Source organism: Elephas maximus, chromosome 3 (assembly GCF_024166365.1).
Source record: "Elephas maximus indicus isolate mEleMax1 chromosome 3, mEleMax1 primary haplotype, whole genome shotgun sequence".
Classification (NCBI taxonomy): domain Eukaryota; kingdom Metazoa; phylum Chordata; class Mammalia; order Proboscidea; family Elephantidae; genus Elephas; species Elephas maximus.
The window spans coordinates 84,070,124-84,089,684 of record NC_064821.1 but is presented as its reverse complement, the minus strand read 5'-3'; the positions used below and the strand labels follow the sequence as shown (position 1 = coordinate 84,089,684).

Below are 19,561 nucleotides of genomic sequence, written 5' to 3'. Positions count from 1 at the left end.
ACTCCTTTTAGCTCCTGAGTGAATGGGGACTTCCGTGAGACTCTTTGAAACAATAGTATTGGGTGGAAAGGCAACACCTTTATGACACTGTCTTTGTGTGGCAAGGCACCAGTCTTCTCTACTGGTAAGGCTGCTGTTTTGCGGCTGCCGTTCACCTGCTTTAGTTTGGACTTAAGAAGCAATTGGTGTTTTCTACCTTGAAATGCTTCAGATTGTAGGAATCTTAGCTTAAATTGCAGGGCATAGGCAGTAGATACCTCCCATAACAAATCTGTATTTTCTCCATCTCTGCTTGCAATTCATATAGAAGTTTATTTCTCTCTTAGGACTTCACTATTAAGAGGCAAGAAGGAGCCAATACACGACAACGTTGTAACTTTTTTCTACCATTTTTTGTTTCTCTACAGCGTCAGTTTGCATATGGTTTACATTCTAAATTCTGCAGACGATAGTTTGACCAAATCTTTTGTCACTCTTTAATAAGTGTCATCAGCTTTCCAACCTGGAATATCAGAGTTCTTATTGTTTGATTCATCAGCTTATCCTCTAAGCAAGTGTCTTAATTTAGGTTCTTTTACTTGAATTGCCCCCACTTCCACTTTCCTAAATTTTATATTAGTTAGGAATTGTGTTCATCTCCTGTCAGTAGTTAAGCACATAGTGAAACTCATAAAAACTCCAAAAGGTAGGCAGCCCAGGGCTGGATGGCAACGTCACAAACTAATCAGGGACCTAAGTTCCTTCCTCTTCCTGCTACATCCTCAATGTATAGCTTCAAGTCTCAAGACCATTTTGTGATCCAACATGGTTGCTGGAGCAACAGCTGTTGTGTCCACATTTCTAGAGAGCAGGAAGGGCAAAAAATGCAGTGCCTTCTTGAGTAAAATTGGGGTTGTATTTGTAAGGAAGAAGATAAGAACAGATAATAGGTGACGATTAGTGGTCTCTGTATTGACTCTGCTTCTGGTTACCTTGGGTGCTAAGATACTGTAACAGGAGTTATAGTAGCACTAATATTTACTGACTAAGATGCACGTGAAACTCTGGTGGCACAGTGGTTAAGAGATCGATTGCTAACCAGAAAGTTGGCAGTTCGAATCTACAAGCTGCTCCTTGGAAACCTACCCTTACGGGCCAGTTCTCCTCTGTCTTACAGGGTTGCTAGAAGTCAGAATGGACTTGGTGGCAGTAGGTTTTGTTTAGGGTAAGATGCGTATGATCAGAAGCACCCAAGAATCATTGCTGAGGTAATTACAAGGATTTCTTCTGAGTTCTTAGTTGTGTAATTTTTCATATGCTGCCAAGTCTTAAGACGAAATGCCAAGTACCAGGATTGGAGTGGGAGGATTCAGGAATATCTAGGCTACAACATCTTTACCCTCATTGTTCTTATTCCTTTTATTTTCCTTGTCCACTTCTTACATCCTTTTAGGGAGCCAACAATAAATGTTCGTTTCCCCTCTTTTCTGGTACTGTTGAGACCTCAAAACTTCCTGAGTAAGCTTTTGCCGCTCTCTGGGAGTTAGAGAAGTTGGAGAAGCAGTGTTCTAAAGTAGCTAAAAAGCGTATTTGGGATCCTGTCAGTGACAGTGTTTCATAAAGTGGAATTAAAACTCCCTCCTTTAACCGCCATGTCATGACTCAGTTTTGAGTTGTTATGTCTTGGTGCTCCTTACCTTTTGATATTTATGCAGAAAAAATTCCTTATGGAACTTCTTTTAAACAATCTATTCCGTTACCTCCCGTAACAGATACCATCATAGATTAAGAACCTCAGGCATAGATTCTCTCTATACCATTTCTCCTTGCTTTCTTCTGCAAGTAACATTGTTATTTTTAGTCTTTGCTTTCATCTTCCTGTTTTCTCTGCTGTTCCAGGAGAGCTATCTCTGACCCTCTATAATGCTACCTATCAAGCTATGCTCTGAGTCATACTTTTTTTCCAACTCAAAATGAACTTTAGTCCCGTGATTATCCTTACCTCATGTTATTGAGCCCTCTCTTCTTTTGAAGGAGTACACCCACACCTTCATTGGACCGTCACTACTTCAGTCATCTAACTACCACTTATTGACACTTTCCCCTACTAGGTGCTTGACATTGGCAAGACAAAAGAACGAGTTTCTTCTTTCAGGGAACTCACAGTCTAGTAGGATAGATAATTATAATTCTGTATAAGTCTTATGATAGAGGTATTTATAGCTGGTGGTACAGTGGTTAAAACGTGGCATTGCTAACTGAAAGATCAGCAGTTTGAACCCACCAGCCACTCCGTGGGAGAAAGATGTGGCAGTCTGCTTCCGTAAAGATTTACAGCCTTGGAAACCCTATGGGACAGTTCTAATCTGTCCTTACAGGGTTGCTGTGAGTTGGAATCTACTCAAGGGCAGTGGGTATAGGAGTAGAAAGGAGCCCTGGTGGTGTAACAGTTAAGAGTATGGCAGGAAAGTTGGTGATTTGAACCTACCCAGCAACTCCTGGCAGTCTGCTCCTATAAAGATTATAGCCTAGAAAACCCTATGGGACAGTTCTGCTTTGTCACATGAGGTCACTATGAGTTGAAAATCGACTCGATGGCACCTAACAACAACATAGGAGCACAATCTAATTTAGTTTAGCAGCTGGATGGTGGGAAGTAGAGATTGACCAAGCTTTCTAGAGGGGGAGATTTTTGTCTGAGGTCTTGAAGAAAAGGTAAAAGCCAGCTAGGCAGAGTGAGAAGGAAAGGGAATTCCAGATACTTGCTCCTTTTCCAAATATTGTTTTTCAGATAACTTGTACCTTGGCGTTAGGTATCTTAAGAAGTATTAGTATATGGTCACTATCCTCAAAACACTTGAATTCTACTTGGTGGGGGTAGGGTGGTGGTAGAAAGCTTAGGCATATGGTATATTTAGGGAATGACAAGCAGCATGTTACATGCCAAATTCTGAGGTTATAATTGTTGTAGGAAGTTAGAGAAGCATTAGTAAAAGGCTAATAAAAGGTGAAGTAGTTGAAAATGAGAAATTTAGATTTGGTATAATAGGGGATAGGGAGCCATTGAAAGTTTTTGGGCATAATGATAGGAAAGCAGTGCTTGTAGATTTCTCTTGGAGTGTATGCATGGACCAGAGGTGGTTGGAGGCCAGCAAGGAAGCTCTTGGAATGAGGTGAGGTCATGAGGGCCTGACATTTCTTAACCAGATTTCCATAACCAGATTCCTCAGAGCCTCCCTGCTCTTTTTAAATTTACCACCATCTGTTCTTTTATACAAGTGGCCTTCTGTCATCACCATTCCACTAATAGGTTTCTTTCTAAAGTTACTGGTGATCTGGCTAAATCTAATGTCTTTTGTGTTCTGAATGCTTAATGGGGAACCACTGCATCTGCCAGCCTAAGCACTGAGGCACTTTTTTCCTCACTACCAAGAATATATAAAATGTAATAAATTGTAAACAAAACAGAAGTGCCACTTTTTCAGAGTTTAAATTTAAGAGATATATTTTATAGTGTACTCAAAGTCTCGTCTAGCATAACTGATGAATTTATGCACAACAGTGGAATAACAGAGAGGCATGCTGATGACTCATTTCCAGGGACCTTTTCCTTTCCAGTCTGTTTGTATCTTAACTTTCTTCAAGACTTGGAGCCCTGGTGGCGCAGTGGTTAAAAGCTTGGCTGCTAACCAAAAGGTCGGCAGCCTGAATCCCCCAGCCCCTCCTTGGAAACCCTATGGAGCAGTTCTACGCTGTCCTGTATGATTGCTATGAGTCGGAATCGACTTGAGAGTAACGGATTTGGTTTGGTTTTGGTTTTCTTCAAGACTCAGTTGAAGTTCTCCTTTTTCTACCCCTCAGAGCCCTAGTATATGTTGTGTTCTCCCTTTTCTGAACTGTTGTAGCACCCAGAGCCCAGCCTTGCATCTTTATTCAGCTCTTTCTTATGCCTGGGAGACAGAGATTTTATGATACTTCCTTTGTGTATGTATGTATATATATCTTACCCAGGCATAGCCCTGTGCACATGTAATTATATATTCTTGTAAATTAAATATGCTGTGTGTATTAAATGCCTACTTATTGTATGTTCATATTACTGAAACTATTATAAAGTCTCAATTGCTGGCACTTGTGGAAGGGGAACAGAAGGTAAAGATGGCTCTCAATGGGGACATCTGCAATATCAATTACATTGTAATTTGGAATGTGCTTTTTTATATTAACTTTGAAAATGCATGCGACTGACTGCTTTGGGAATTTGAACAAAATAAAGCTACTCAGTGGAGACTTGATTGTGGCAAATAGGATGACAGCATGGTATAATAATAGCCAATGTTTGAATGAAATGTGAATAATAATAGCAGCAACTATCTTTATCACCACCACCACCAGTAAAAAAAAGTGGCTAACATTTATTGAATATTTACTGTCAGGCATTGTTTTGAGTACTTTACCTCAGTGAGGTAGGCACTATTATTGTCCCCATTTTACATGTGAGGTACCAGTACAGAAACTACTGGATTAGGCACCAGGAGATCTGTCCTGGTTTCAGCTCTCCTATTAACAACCTGCATGAATTTGGGCAAGAATTTTAACTTCAGTGGACCACAGTCTTTCATTTTTGGCTTGAAAGGATTAGTCTCCCATCTCTAGGGTCCTTTCTCCACCCTTTGAACATTATGTGATCTTTAAATTATCCTGTTCCTTATTCCAAAATTCTTACACCTTACTTCATTTTGGGAACAAGCATTTCTGGCTGAGGCTGTAGAGGAAGATAGTAAGTTTTTTTTTTTTAGATCTCCGAAGGGCTATATAGAGGAATTAAAAGTTCAGGTTTTAGAGGAGTGTATCTTTTTTTATACAGTAGAGATGGAGGGAACTTAAGAAAAATAAAAATGTAGACCAGAATTTCTAGAAAACAGCATAGTAGGATTCTGTTTGCTATCAGTGTGGATAGAATCTAATGGCTGTTTAGAGTTATAATTATTATTGCTTAATCTGGTTTACCTTCCCAAGATATTCCTAGAATAGTATTATTAACTAATATTTATTGAATGCTTAATTCTGTACATATGTTACCACATTTAATTCTCGAAGTAGTATTTTAACTGTAGTACTATTATTCTTTCATTTTACAGATGAGAAAGTTGGGATTTAAAGATACTAACATTTTCATAGTCCCACAACTAGAATAGTTCCACTGGTAGAATCTGTGTTTGAACTCTGGTTGGCCTGACTCCAAAGCTCATGTTCTTTATCAATTCTACATTGCTTCCCAGAAGTTCAGATCCTAACCCCATATCCCAGGCTTGCTTTTTGGCAGCTGCCATTTGGAATGGAAACCCTGGTGGTATAGTGGTTAAGAGCTACGGCTCCTAACCAGAAGGTCGGCAGTTCAGATCCACCACATGCTCCTTGGAGACCATATTGGGGCAGTTCTGCTCTGCTCTATAGGGTCGCTGTGAGTCGGAATCAACTCAACGGCAATGGGTTTTGGCTTGGTATTTGGGATGAGGGGCCTGTATGAAAGTTTCTTAGCCAGATTTTTTTTTTTTTTTCTTTTGACTGAGGTACTTTAAGTTTCTTGGTCTTATTTTCTTTCTTTTATTTTGATCTCACTTAGAAGTTTTTCATTCTCTACTTATTGGTTGGGTCACTGTAACTGCTACTTTGATCTCAGGATAGAAGGGCTCTTACCCTCTGCTGAAGGGTAGCTATTGATGTGAAGTGTCAAGCTTTGTTTTTATATCCTTCAATTCTTAGAACTGCTTCCTCCCTTCTTCAGAATTTGTATTTATTTGGCAGATTTTGCTTTTCTGTATTTGGGCAGTGATGGTTTGAATTTTTCAGCCTTGGAGAGAAATACATTACAGAACCCAGATGACTGGAAGTTTGCCCGAGCCTGTTGTCAAGCTTTTAATGCTTCTTTTCTTGCTGTCTATTTATGTGATTTAATCTCTTATTACCTATACTCCCTGATCTTTAGTTAGTTTTCTTATGCTTGTTCCTTGACTTGTTTTTAAAAAATAATTGCCTGGTACTGCCTATCCTCCTTTTCTCTTGCTCATCAGTGTCCTTGAATTTGCATTCCTCATTTTGGTCAACTCCCCCAGCTCGCTTGTCTACTTACTATTCTTGTCTACCCTGCTTTACTCTTCCTACCTCCCACCTGCTCAACTCTACCTTCTTTCCTCCATGCAAATTCCTCTGTCCATTTCTTCATTACTTTCTGGCCTCTTGCCTCTACTTGACTTTCGATATTCCTTTGTTCGTGTGACTTCCCTAAAGTTTGTGTAAAAGAAATGCCAGATGTACAGACTTAAATGTTAAAGGGCCTGTGGTGTTGGTGAGTAAAGAGCTGGGCTGCAGATTGGGTTTTTCATGTCAACATCCTGTTGCCCTATTTAAAGAGATAGATCATCTTTTTCAGAAAGATTGACATCAGAATCAGTTTATGTATATATATATTGTTCTGTATCCTAAACATTTTAAAACCAACTTTGTTATGTTTTGGAGAGGAAAAATATTAAGAAAAAAGACTGGAAAATGTTGATCCCTTAAATATTGTTTTGGTCATTAACATACTCAATCTTTTTCCTCCAGATTTAACTCAGGCTTTCCCTCACTTTGGAACTCCTAGATTTGTGAATATTGGATATTTTGAGAAGCAGGGGTTCTTTCCTTGATATTGACTAAGGAGTCTATTTACCTTCAGGATGACATCTGAACTGGAGAGCAGCCTAACATCTATGGACTGGTTACCACAGCTTACCATGAGAGCAGCCATCCAAAAATCTGATGCTACACAAAATGCACACGGAACAGGGATTTCCAAGAAGAGTGTTCTCCTTGACCCAAATACAACCCTGGACCAGGAGGAAGTCCAACAGCACAAAGATGGGAAACCTCCATACAGTTACGCCAGCCTCATTACATTTGCAATTAATAGCTCACCCAAAAAGAAAATGACTCTAAGTGAGATTTACCAGTGGATTTGTGATAACTTCCCATATTATAGAGAGGCTGGCAGTGGTTGGAAGGTAAGGATTTTATTTAAATTATTACTTCTGTGTAGTAAAGAATAGCAATATTGACTTCTTTTGTGGAGCTCATATAATTGAAGGTGAAATTCTGATTAGTAGTCATTTTGGGGACGTCATAAGAGAAAAATGCTTTTAATTTAGGTAAATACCTTTATTTTTGGTAAAATTAGTTTTTAGAGCTTTATTATGTTATGGGATAGGCATGGCATAAAGTAAGAGCAGAGACAATGTAACATTTATTGGAAAACAGGTAAGTTGATAATGTGTTTAAGGTTAAAAAATTATACGCACACAGTAAGGTATGTAAATTATGTGTGTGTGTAATTAATACTAATTACATAAGTATTGCAGCTAATACTTTATAACTTTTTATTTTGAAAGAATTTTAGATTTACAGAAGCTGCAAAAATAGTGTTCCCCTATATCTTTCATCCATTTCCTTTAATGTTAACATCTGTAATCATAGTACAATTATCAAAATTAAGAAATTAATGTTGGTGTAGTACTGTCAATGAAACAGTGCTCTTAACTAAGTGAATTACAGACTTTATTCAGATTTCATCAGTATTTCCACCAATACCCTTCTGTGTTCCAGGATCCAATTCAGGATTCCACACTGAATTTAGTTGTCATGTCTCCTTAGTCTCTGCCAGTCTGCAACAGTTCTGAATCTTTTCTTGTCTTTTATAACTTTGACACTTTTTAAGAGTCGGATATTTTGTAGAACATCCTTCAGTTTGGGTTTGTCTGATGTTTTTTCATGATTAGATTAAGATAATGCACTTCTGGGAAGCATACTGAAGAGATGATTTGTCTTTTTCCACACAGTCATATCAGGGCTACATGCCTAATTACTGGTTATGCTAACTTTAATCCCTTGGTTAAGGTGGTGTTTCCCTACAACGGAGTTGTAAATGATAAATATTTGGGGGAGGTACTTTAAGGGCATGCATATACCTTGTTTCTCTTGAAACATTTGCCTATTAATTTAGCATTCATTGGCAGATCTTAACTGTAGCAATTAAAAAAAATTTTTTTTGTTGCTGAGAATATGCACAGGAGAACATATACAATTTCAATAATCTCTATATGTACAATTTAGTGACATTGGTTACATTCTTCAAGTTGTGCAGCCATTCTCAGTTTCCTGTTCCAAATTGTTTTTTCATTGACATAAACTTACTGCTCTGTAAGTTTTAACTGCCGTAATTTTTACTGTGTTTTCTAGTGGTGATTTTTTGCATCTCCTTCATTCCTTCTGTATTTATTAATTGAAATTTTTCTCTGAAGAGGAGTTGCCCCTTCTTCCCTTTTTATTTATTTACTGAATTATTTACTTCTAATAGTGTGGACTTATGGATATTTATATTATTCTTTGAGCTATAGTCCAGTACTGTCATTATTTTGTTGTTCAAATTGTTGTAGCTTTGGCCATTGGGAGCTTTTACAGATTGACCTCAGTGTCTTTTTGATATGGCTCATCCTTTTTGTTTTTCATTTTGTTTAGCACGTTCTTACTTTCTGGCACCTGAAGACCTTGCAGACGCATGCTGTACCTTCCCTTACCCCAGTCCTGCAATCAGTTAGTACTGTAAGGAACCCTGATTCCTCATCTAACTTTTCGATGTACCATCAAAATAGTTACTGAGAGTGTTTATATTATACAACAAATAATTCAACTGCCTTTCTTTTATCTCTGCACGTGTTATGTTCAGATTCTTATACAATGATTACCCAGTAATGTGCTGTGTGAGGTGTGTGTCTGCATGTGTGCAGGGAGGGAGGGAGTTTAGAGGATTTTATGTCTGCCATCAGATGGTAGTTACTCTTCAGTTTCTTTCTGCCTCAATACCTTTGCCTTTTTTATTTGACTAGATTTACTAAAGACGCGGATTTATTGTGCACCAATGATATGTCATGTACAATGTCAGATAGTTGTTTTTAAGGGAAGAGATTGTGTGTTACTGAACTTCTTGTAATTCTTCCTCTATTCTATACCCTAGCACAGTGCTTCCATTTAGTAAGCTTCAGTAAATGTGGTTTGAATGAATGTATGATCCTTGGTCCCAACCTTCCTTTGTAGCTTTATTTTTTGCTAGTTTCCTCTTATAAACTTTTTCTTTTGGTCATTTCAGCCTGCTACTTATCTCCAGGAAATAAACACTTTGATTTTTTTCTTCCTTTTATTTTTCTCTTATTTCTTCTTAGAATTTAATTTTTTGACCTTTTTCCATTTGACATTATCTTATTCTTCTTTCAGCTCATATGCTACCCCTCTTGTCCCTGTGGAATTACTCTTTCCCGTTTCTATAATACTTTATTAATAATACTATTACAGCACTTGCGGATTTTGTCTAGAGATCGTATTTCATTAGCTAATATGCAAATAATGGCTGCTTCTGTTATTTTCTATGTGCCAGTCACTGTACTAAGTGCCTCACATCAGTGTCTTCTTCAGCTACACAGTAGCCTTATGAACTAGGTACCATTATTGTCCAAATTTTAAGGGTTAGAAAACTGAGGCTTAAAGAAGTTAAGTGACTTTCCAGTCTGTCTGCCAGAGAATGGTATAGCCTGGATTTGTACCAGGCTTTATCAGATTTCTAAGCTCATGTTCCTAACCACTAGAACAGGGCCTAGAATTTTGCAAACACTCCATAAATATTTATTGAATTTAATTTGCCAAGATAAACTCTCTCTTAACTGGCTGACTCACTGTAAGAAGTGATTGTTAACAGTATACTTAGAATAAGAGTCCACTCTAACTGAATATTTCGGTGGAGGAAATACATAATAAAATTTGACCCATAATCGGATCATTCTAAACAAGGAGTAGTGATCCACCTAAGCTGTGTTTTTGGCTTTACTGATTGGCACTATCGTTTAGTAGACTCCTTTTGTCAAAACTTGGGATGATGGAAGACTAGGAGATTTTGATGATGGAAAAAAAATGGTGTCTAGGGAATAGAAATTGCCAAAATTTGAATAAGTGGTTTAGAAAGCCCAGCAGTAATTCATGGATCAAAAAAAAAATTTTTTTTATTTTTATGTATCATTGGCTGTCAGTGTGAATGCCAACAGGGGCCAGGGAGGTAACATAAGTGACTAAAGCAAAAAACAGGTGCTGCACTGAAGAGTGCATGTCTAATATAAAGGATAAGCTGTGCTCTAGCCATTTGTTGCCCTTTAGGGCATATGACAGATCTTCCAATTCTTTTCTCCAAGAAAAGCTAAAAAATCAGGGTTTTATGTATAATTTCCCAATTTTTAAATGTTGTCAACTAATTCCAGTTTTCTTAAATACTGTGCAGGCCAAACATAATAAGTCTCCGGGCTGGGTTCAGCCTGTGGTCTAGATCATGTCCTCTTCTTTTTAGCTGATTTAGTCCTTTATTCATTAATTTGAAAAGGATTTTTATACCATCTATTCTTGCAAAGCAGTGTTATAGGTTTGGGCAATATTAAGAAACTTAGCATGGGGTCCATAAGGGCTTAAAATCTTCATTGGATGTGGTGAAAACATACAAACAGGTAATTATGATGCTATGTGAAACTCCCCGGAAACCCTGGTGGTGTAGTGGTTAAGTGCTATGGCTGCTAACCAAAGGGTCGGCAGTTCGAATCTGCCAGGCGCTCCTTGGAAACTCTGTGAGGCAGTTCTAGTTTGTCCTGTAGGGTTGCTATGAGTCGGAATCGACTTGACGGCACTGGGATTTTTTTTTTTTTTTTTTAATAGGTGAAACTCCCTGTAATAGAGAAATGTATAGAATGTTACACTATAAAGAGTTGATTTACTGGGCACAGTTGTGTGTAAGCCATAAAAATATATAGCTTATATGTGACTCAGTAGAAAGTGTTAAATGAGGAGTGCAGTTAATAAATGGTATGGTAGTTTAGAAGAGTTTATGAGAGGTACAGTGAGTTTCTAAAACGAGTGGTACAAAGAGTAAGTGCTATGAGAATTCAAGGAAGGTGAGAATCATTAGAAAACTATTGAGGAGCTGTGTTCTGAAGAAGAATGAATTTTGGGGAAGTATTTTTAAGAGCTCTTAGGAAACATTTGGTTATAGGAGTTCCTACTAGAGAGCAGTAAAAGTTGGGATAGATCCAGACTATGGAAACCCTGTGAATATATGAATGCCAGGCTGAAGAGCTTGGTCCACATTTGGCAGAGCATAGTATATAACATTCTGCTGTGTACCTCATTTACCTGTCTGACCTTAGCTTCTGCTCATGTGTAAGACCACCTTAGAGTGCCAAATTTAGTCTACTGATAATGCTTGCCGCTGGCCAGCCCAAGTCATGGCCTGAAGTTGGTTGAGAAGTAGTGATCCATTTCCACTGGAAGATAAATAGTTTAGATACAAGAGAGAAAGATGGGTGGAGAGGGCAAAAATGGGAGTAGGTAGAGAAGGATAATATTTGTAGAACTAAAAGATGCCCAGAAAGATAATCTAGTCTAATCTGCTGCTCTCGGTGAACTTTAATATCTCCAGGGATTGCTTTTTCATAGGTAGTCTTTTAAAGAAGTTTCATCTACTCTGTTTTAAAGCATTAGGTGGCTATTACAGAAAATTTAAAACATATTGAAAAGCAAAAAAATCAAAAGGAAGATCTGCATTTTAGTTCTGGCCCAGCCATTAAATACTCATGTGACTTTAGACAGGTTCCTTTTCCCATCAGTCAAATGGGAATAATACCTGCTCTAGCTCATTTTTTAGCATTGTAACAAGAGTCACTGCAGAGTGTATAGATTTCAGTATTCTGGAGGGCACCCTAAGTGGCACCCTGTTGAGCATTGCTTAGAACATTGTTGCCACCTAATGTTTACTGAACTATTAAAAAAAAAATTCTGTTAGCTCTTTTACCAAAATATAGCTATCATTAATAATTTGCTATATTTAATTCTACCTTTCTTGTGTGCATAGTTTTCAAAAACAGTTATAATCATGTCACTATTATTTTGTATCCAATTTTGTAATATAACATGAAGAGCAATTTTCATATTATTACCTAGTCATTACAAAATTGCACTTGATGACATCACAATATTCTATTAAGTACCATAGTTTCCTTAACCACTCTTACTATTTCCTTAACGTCTTTCTTTTTTTAATGTTATTTTATTTTGTTGTTGAGAATATACAGTGTAAAACACACCAATTCGACAGTTTCTATATGTACCATTTATACATTTTTCAAGTTGTGTAACTATTTTCACCCTCCTTTTCTGAGTCCTTCCTCCGTCATTAACATAAATTCACTGCCCCCTAACATTCCTATTCAGTCTTTGGAGTTGCTGTTGACAGTTTGATCCCATATATAGAGAGTTCTTAAAAGAGCACAGTATTCTAGGCAGACATTTTTTACTAGTTAAGCGAAATTGTTTGGTTTTTGTTGTTATTATGTCTCTTTATTCTTTTTTTAAATTTCTATTGTGCTTTGAAACCCTGGTGGCATAGTGGTTAAGTGCTACGGCTCCTAACCAAAGGGTTGGCAGTTCAAATCCGCCAGGTGCTCCTTGGAAACTCTGTGGGGCAGTTCTACTCTGTCCTTTAGGGTCTGTATGAGTCGGAATTGACTTGATGGTACTGGGTTGGTTTATTGTGCTTTAAGTGAAAGTTTACCAATCAAGTCAGCCTCTCACACGAAAACTTATATACACCTTGCTACGTACTCCCAGTTGCTCTCCCCCTAATGAGACAGCCTGCTCCCTCCCTCCACTCTCTCTTTTTGTGTTCTTTTGCCAGCTTCTAACCCCCTCTACCCTCTCATCTCCCCTCTAGACAGGAGATGCCAACATAGTCTCAAGTGTCCACCTGATCCAAGAAGCTCACTCCTCACCAGCATCCTTCTCCAACCCATTGTCCAGTCCAATCTCTGTCTGAAGAGTTGGCTTTGGGATGGTTCCTGTCCTGGGCCAACAGAAGGTCTGGGGGCCATGACCAGTGGGGTCCTCCTAGTCTCAGTCAGACCATTAAGCCTGGTCTTTTTACGAGAATTTGGGGCCTGCATCCCACTGCTCTCCTGCTCCCTCAGGGGTTCTCTGTTGTGTTCCCTGTCAGAGCAGTCATTGGTTGTAGCCGGACACCATCTATTTCTTCTGGTCTCAGGATGATGTAGTCTCTGGTTCATGCGGCCCTTTCTGTCTCTTGGGCTGGTAATTACCTTGTGTCCTTGGTGTTCTTCATTCTCCTTTGATCCAGGTGGGTTGAGACCAATCGATGCATCTTAGATGGCTGCTTGCTAGCGTTTAAGACCACAGACGCCACTCTCCAAAGTGGGATGCAGAATGTTTTCTTAATAGATTTTATTATGCCAATTGACTTAGATGTCCCCTGAAACCGTGGTCCCCAAACCCCAGCCCCTGCTACACTGGCCTTCAAAGCATTCAGTTTATTCAGGAAACTTCTTTGCTTTTGATTTAGTCCAGTTGTGCTGACCTCACCTGTATTGTCTGTTGTCTTTCCCATCACCTAAAGTAGTTCTTAACTACTGTTTAATTAGTGAATACCTCTCTCCTGTCCTCCCTCCCTCCCCCTTCTCTTAACCATCAAAGAATATTTTCTTCTCTGTTTAAACTGTTTCTCGAGTTCTTATGATAGTGGTCTTCTACAATATTTGTCCTTTTGCAACTGACTAATTTCACTCAGCGTAATGCCTTACAGATTCCTCTGTGTTATGAAATGTTTCACAGATTCCTCACTGTTTTTTTGTCTATGCGTAGTATTCTATTGTGTGAATATACTATAATTTATTTATCCATTTATCCGTTGATGGGCACCTTGGTTGCTTCCATCATTTTGCTCTCGTAAACAGTGCTCAGTAAACATGGGTGTGCATGTATCTGTTTGTGTAAAGGCTCTTATTTCTCTAGGATATATTCCAAGGGGTGGGATTGCTGGATCGTATGGTAGTTCTATTTCTAGCTTTTTAAGGAAGCACCAAATCGATTTCCGAAGTGGTTGTACCATTTTACATTCCTACCAGCAGTGTATAAGTGTTCCAATCTCTCCACAGCCTCTCCAACATTTATTATTTTGTGTTTTTTGGATTAATGCCAGTCTTGTTGGAGTGAGATGAAATCTCATTTTAGTTTTGATTTGCATTTCTGTAATTTTTTTTAATGGCTAATGATCGTGAGCATTTCCTCATGTATCTGTTAGCTAGCTAAATGTCTTCTTTGGTGAAGTGTCTGTTCATATCTTTTGCCCATTTTTTAACAGGGTTATTTGCCTTTTTGTAGTTGAGTTTTTGTAGTATCATGTAGATTTTAGAGATCAGGCACTGATTGGAAATGCCATAGCTAAAAACTTGTTCCCAGTCTGTAGGTAATCTTTTCACTCTTTTGGTGATGTCTTTGGATGAGCATAGGTGTTTGATTTTTAGGAACCTCCCAGTTATCTAGTTTTTCTTCTGCATTGTTAGTAATGTTTTGTATACTGTTTATGCCATGTATTAGGGCTCCTAACGTTGTCCCTGTTTTTTCTTCCATGATCTTTATCGTTTCAGATTTTATATTTATGTCTTTGATCTATTTTGAGTTAGTTTTTGTGCTTGGTGTGAGGTATGGGTCTTGTTTTATCTTTTTATAGATTGATACCCAGTTATGCCAGCACCATTTGTTAAAAAGAGTGTCTTTTCCCCATTTAACTGTTTTGGGGCCTTTGTCAAATTATCAGCTGCTCATATGTGGATGGATTTATGTCTGGATTCTCAGTTCTGTTCCACTGGTCTATGTATCTGTTGTTGTACCAGTACCAGGCTGTTTATACAACTGTGGCGGTATAATAGGTTCTAAAATCAGGTAGAGTGAGGCCTCCCACTTCGTTCTTCTTTTTCAGTAATGCTTTACTTATCTGGGGCCTCTTTCTGTTCTATTATGAAGTTGGTGATTTGTTTCTCCATCTCATTAAAAAATGTCGTTGGAGTTTGGATTGGAATAGCATTAAATCTGTAGATCGCTTTTGGTAGAATAGACAAGATCGCTTTTGGTAGAATAGACATTTTTATAATGTTAAGTCTTCCTATTCATCAGCAAGGTATGTTTTCCACTTATGTAGGTCTCTTTTGGTTTCTTGCAGAAGTGTTTTGTAGTTTTCTTTGTATAAGCCTTTTACATTTCTGGTAAGATTTATTCCTAAGTATTTTATCTTCTTGGGGGCTATTGTAAATGGCATTGATTTGGTGATTTCCTCTTCGATGTTCTTTTTGTTGGTGTAGAGGAATCTATCTGATTTTCGTATCTTTGTCTTGTATACCGGTACTCTGCTGAACTCTTCTATTAGTTTCAGTAGCTTTCTTGAGGATTCCTTAGGATTTTCCATGTATAAGATCATGTCGTCTGCAAATGGAGATACTTTGACTTTTTCCTCGCCAGTGTGGTTGCCCTTTATTTCTTTATCCTGCCTAATTAATTACTCTGGCTAGGACCTCCAGCATAGTGTTGAATAAGAGCGGTGATAAAGGGCATCATTATCTGGTTCCTGACCTCAGGGGGAATGCTTTCAGGCTCTCTCTATTTGGGATGATGTTGGCTATTGCCTTTGTATAAATGCCCTTTATTACGTTGAGGAATTTTCCTTCTATTCCTATTTTGCTGAGAGTTTTTGTCATGAATGGGTGTTGAACTTTGTCAAATGCCTTTTCTGCATCAATTGATAAAATCATGTGATTCTTGTCTTTTGTTTTATTTATATGATGGATTACATTAATTGTTTTTCTAATGTTGAACCATCCCTGCATACCTGGTATGAATCCCACATGGTCATGGTGAGTTATTTTTTTGATATGTTGTTGAATTCTGTTGGCTAGAATTTTGTTGAGGATTTTTCTGTCTGTGCTCTTGAGGGATATAGGTCTGTAATTTTCTTTTTTAGTAGTGTCTTTTTTTTACCTGGTTTTGGTGTCAGGGATATGCTGGCTTCATAGAATGACTTTGGGAGTATTCCGTCCTTTTCTATGCTCTGAAATACCTTTAGTCGTAGTGGTGTTAACTCTTCTCTCAAAGTTTGGTAGAACTCTGCAGTGAAGCTGTCAGGGCCAAGGCTTTTTTTTTGTTGGGAGTTTTTTGATTACCTTTTCAATCTCTTCTTTTTTTACGGGTCTGTTGAGTTGCTCTACTTGTGTTTGTGTTAGTTTAGTTAGGTAGTGTTTTTCTAGGAATTCATCCATTTCTTCTAGGTTTTCAAGTTTGTTAGAGTACAATTTTTCATAGTAGTCTGATATCCTTTTAATTTCAGTTGAATCTGTTGTAATATCGCCCATCTCATTTCTTATTCGGGTTATTTGCTTCCTCTCCTGGTTTTCTTTTGTCAGTTTGGCCAGCGGTTTATCAATTTTGTTGATTTTTTTTCAAAGAACCAGGTTTTGGTCTTGTTAATTCTTTCAATTGTTTTTCTGTTTTCTGTTTCATTTAGTTCAGCTCTAATTTTTATTATTTGTTTTCTTCTGGTGCCTGAGGGTTTCTTTTGTTGTTCTCTTTCTCTTTGTTCAAGTTGTAGGGATAATTCTTTGATTTTGGTCCTTTCTACTTTTTTATGTGTGCATTTATTGATGTAAATTGACCTCTGAGCGCTGCTTTATCTGTGTTCCAAAGGTTCTGATAGGAAGTGTTTCCATTCTGCGAATTTCTTTATTCCATCCTTAATGTCTTCTATAATCCAGTCTTTTTTGAGCAGGGCACTGTTCAGTGTCCATGTGTTTGATTTCTTTTCCCTGCTTTTTCTGTTATAGAATTCCAAATTTATGGCCTCATCGTCAGAGAAGATGGTTTGTAATATTTCAGTGTTCTGGATTCTCCTAAGGCTTGCTTTATGACCTAATATGTGGTCTGTTCTAGAGAATGTTCCATGTGCACTAGAAAAGAAAGACTTGGTTGCTGTTGGGTGGAGTGTTCTGTATATGTCTGTGAGGTCAAGTTGGTTGATTGTGGCATTTAGATCTTCTGTGTCTTTATTGAGCTTCTTTCTGGATGTCCTGTCCTTCACCGAAAGTGGTTTGTTGAAGTCTCCTACTGTTACTGTGCAGCTGTCTATCTCGCTTTTCAATGCTGATAGAGTTTGTTTTATGTATCTTGGAGCCCTGTGATTGGGTGCAGAAATATTTAATATGGTTATATCTTCTTGGTATATTGTCTCTTTAATCATTATGTAGTGTTGTTCCTTATCCTTTCTGATGGATTTAACTTTAAAGTCTATTTTGTCAGAAATTAACGTTTCCACTCCTGCTCTTTTTTGGTTGTTGTTTGCTTGATATATTTTTTCATCGTTTGAGTTTTAATTTGTTCATGTCTCTAAGTCTAAGGTGTGTCTCTTGTAGGCAGCATATAGACGAATCATGTTTTTTAATTCATTCTGCCACTCTCTGTCTCTTTATTGGTGCATTTAGTCCATTTACATTCAGCGTAATTTGGATAGGTATGGATTTAGTGCTATCATTTTGATATCTTTTTTGTGTGTGTTGTTGGCAGTTTCTTCTTCCCATTTAATTTTATGTGCAGAATAGGTTATCTTTGTATTTTGTCCTTTTCTCATATTCGTTGTTGTTGATTTTGTTTCTGCTGAGTCTCTATTTTTTTCTTGTATGTTATTTTGATGTGCAGGATAGTTTGTCTCCTTTGTGGTTACCTTATTATTTACCCTTATTTTTCTAAATTTAAACCTAACTTTTCTTTAAAAAAAAAAAAAATTGTTTTTTCTTTGTATTGCTTTATCTTCCTCTCCATGTGGAAGATGTATGACTACATTTCTGAGTCCCTCTTTATTGTTTTAATGTTGTCTTCCTTTACATAAGATGGCTGTTACCTAGTTTTGAGCGTTTTTTAAATCTTGATTTATTTTTTTGATTTCCCTATCTGGGTTGGCTTCTGATTGCTCTGCCCAGTGTTCTGGTCTTGGGTTGATACCTGAAATTATTGATTTTCTAACCGTAGAACTCCCTGTAGTATTTCTTGTAGTTTTGGTTTGGTTTTTATGAGTTCCCTAAACCCTTGTTTATCTGGAAATGTCCGAATTTCACTTTCATATTTGATAGACAGTTTTGCTGGATATATGATTTTTATCTGGCAATTTTTTTCCTTCAGTTTTTTATATAAGTCATCCCATTACCTTCTTGCCTGCATGGTTTCTACTGAGTAGTCCGAGCTTATTCTTATTGGCTCTCCTTTGTAGGTGACTTTTTGTTTATCCCTAGCTCCTCTTAAAATTCTCTATCTTTGGTTTTGGTAAGTTTGATTATAATATGATTTGGTGACTTTCTTTTAATATCTACCCTATGTGGAGTTCAATGAGCATCTTGGATAGATATCTTCTCATCTTTTACGATATCAGGGAAGTTTTCTGCCAATAAACGTTCAACAATTCTTTCTGTATTTTCTGTTAACCCTCCCCCGTTCTTGTACTCCAGTCACTCCTAGGTTATTTCTCTTGATAGAGTGCCACATGATTCTTAAGGTTTTTTCATTTTTTTTTTAATTCTTTTATCTGATTTTTCTTCAAATATATTGGTGCCAAGTGTTTTCTCTTCAAGTTCAGAAATTCTGCCTTCTACTTGCTCAAATTTGCTTCTCTGACTTGATACTGTGTTGTCTACTTCTGTAATTTTATTGTTAATCTTCCGAATTTCTGATTACTGTCTATGGGTTTTTCCAGCTTATTAAATTTTTCATTATGTTCCTGAATAATCTTTTTAATTTCTTCAATTGCGTTATCTGTGTGTTCCTTGGCTTTTGCTGTATATTGCCTCATTTCCTTCCTTATGTCTTGAAGGATTCTTAATTAATTAGTTAATATTAATATTTTGTATTTTGACTCTGGTAATTCCAAGAAGGTACTTTCATGTAGAGGATCCCTGGATTCTTTGTTTTGAGAGCTTGTTGAGGCGATCGTGGTCTGTTTCTTTATGTGACTTGACATTGACTGCTGTCTCCGAGCCATCTATAAGTTATTGTATTAGTTTATTTTATGTTTGTTTACTGTGTCATGGCTTCTTGGTTTGTTTTGTTTTGATATGCCCAGATGGGTTGTTTGAGTGAGCTAGCTTGATTATTTTTGCCTTAGGAGCCCTGACGTCCTGTCCTCAGATGGCTAGAGCTGTTATCAGGTATATCAGTCTAGGAGTCCATTCACTTTTCATGTATTAATTCAGCTCAGGTGCCTAGGTAGCTGATCATCAAGTGTGTGGTACAGGCTCTGTCCTACAGTCTTAGAGGTGCAGGGGTGATTGGTTGCAGCAGGGGGTTACGCTCGGAATAAGGCAGGGGGCTGAGAGTCATCCCCCACGTGTCTTTGAGGAAAGTGTGTCCCTGATCCCTACAGCGTACAGGTGGGCGGGCTCTGCAGATGGACCACGGGCACCCAGTGTCAGTTATTCTTGGACACCTGTTGTAGGTGGCTGGGTGACCTGAGTGGAGCTACCAGTCCTTAGGCCCCATATGTGGGTAGGTGAGGACCCTGTTTAATAGGCCAAGCAATGTCAAACATGAAGTACGCAGCTCTCGCCACACAGCTGAAACGGTTGGAATCTGTCAGCAAGGA

At 37.8% G+C, this 19,561-nt stretch overlaps 1 protein-coding gene across 3 annotated transcripts in view; it reads left to right on the top strand.

Moving 5' to 3' along the window:
- Positions 1-19,561, top strand: part of FOXJ3 (forkhead box J3) — a 172,351-nt gene that overhangs the window by 62,314 nt on the left and 90,476 nt on the right. For 2 of the 3 annotated variants that reach the window (XM_049878965.1, XM_049878963.1), the window contains exon 3: positions 6,698-7,022. In XM_049878965.1, the coding sequence (XP_049734922.1) occupies positions 6,698-7,022 (325 nt within the window). Of the gene's footprint in view, positions 1-6,585; positions 7,023-19,561 lie in introns of all 3 variants that reach the window. The other variant, XM_049878964.1, reaches the window with a different exon arrangement.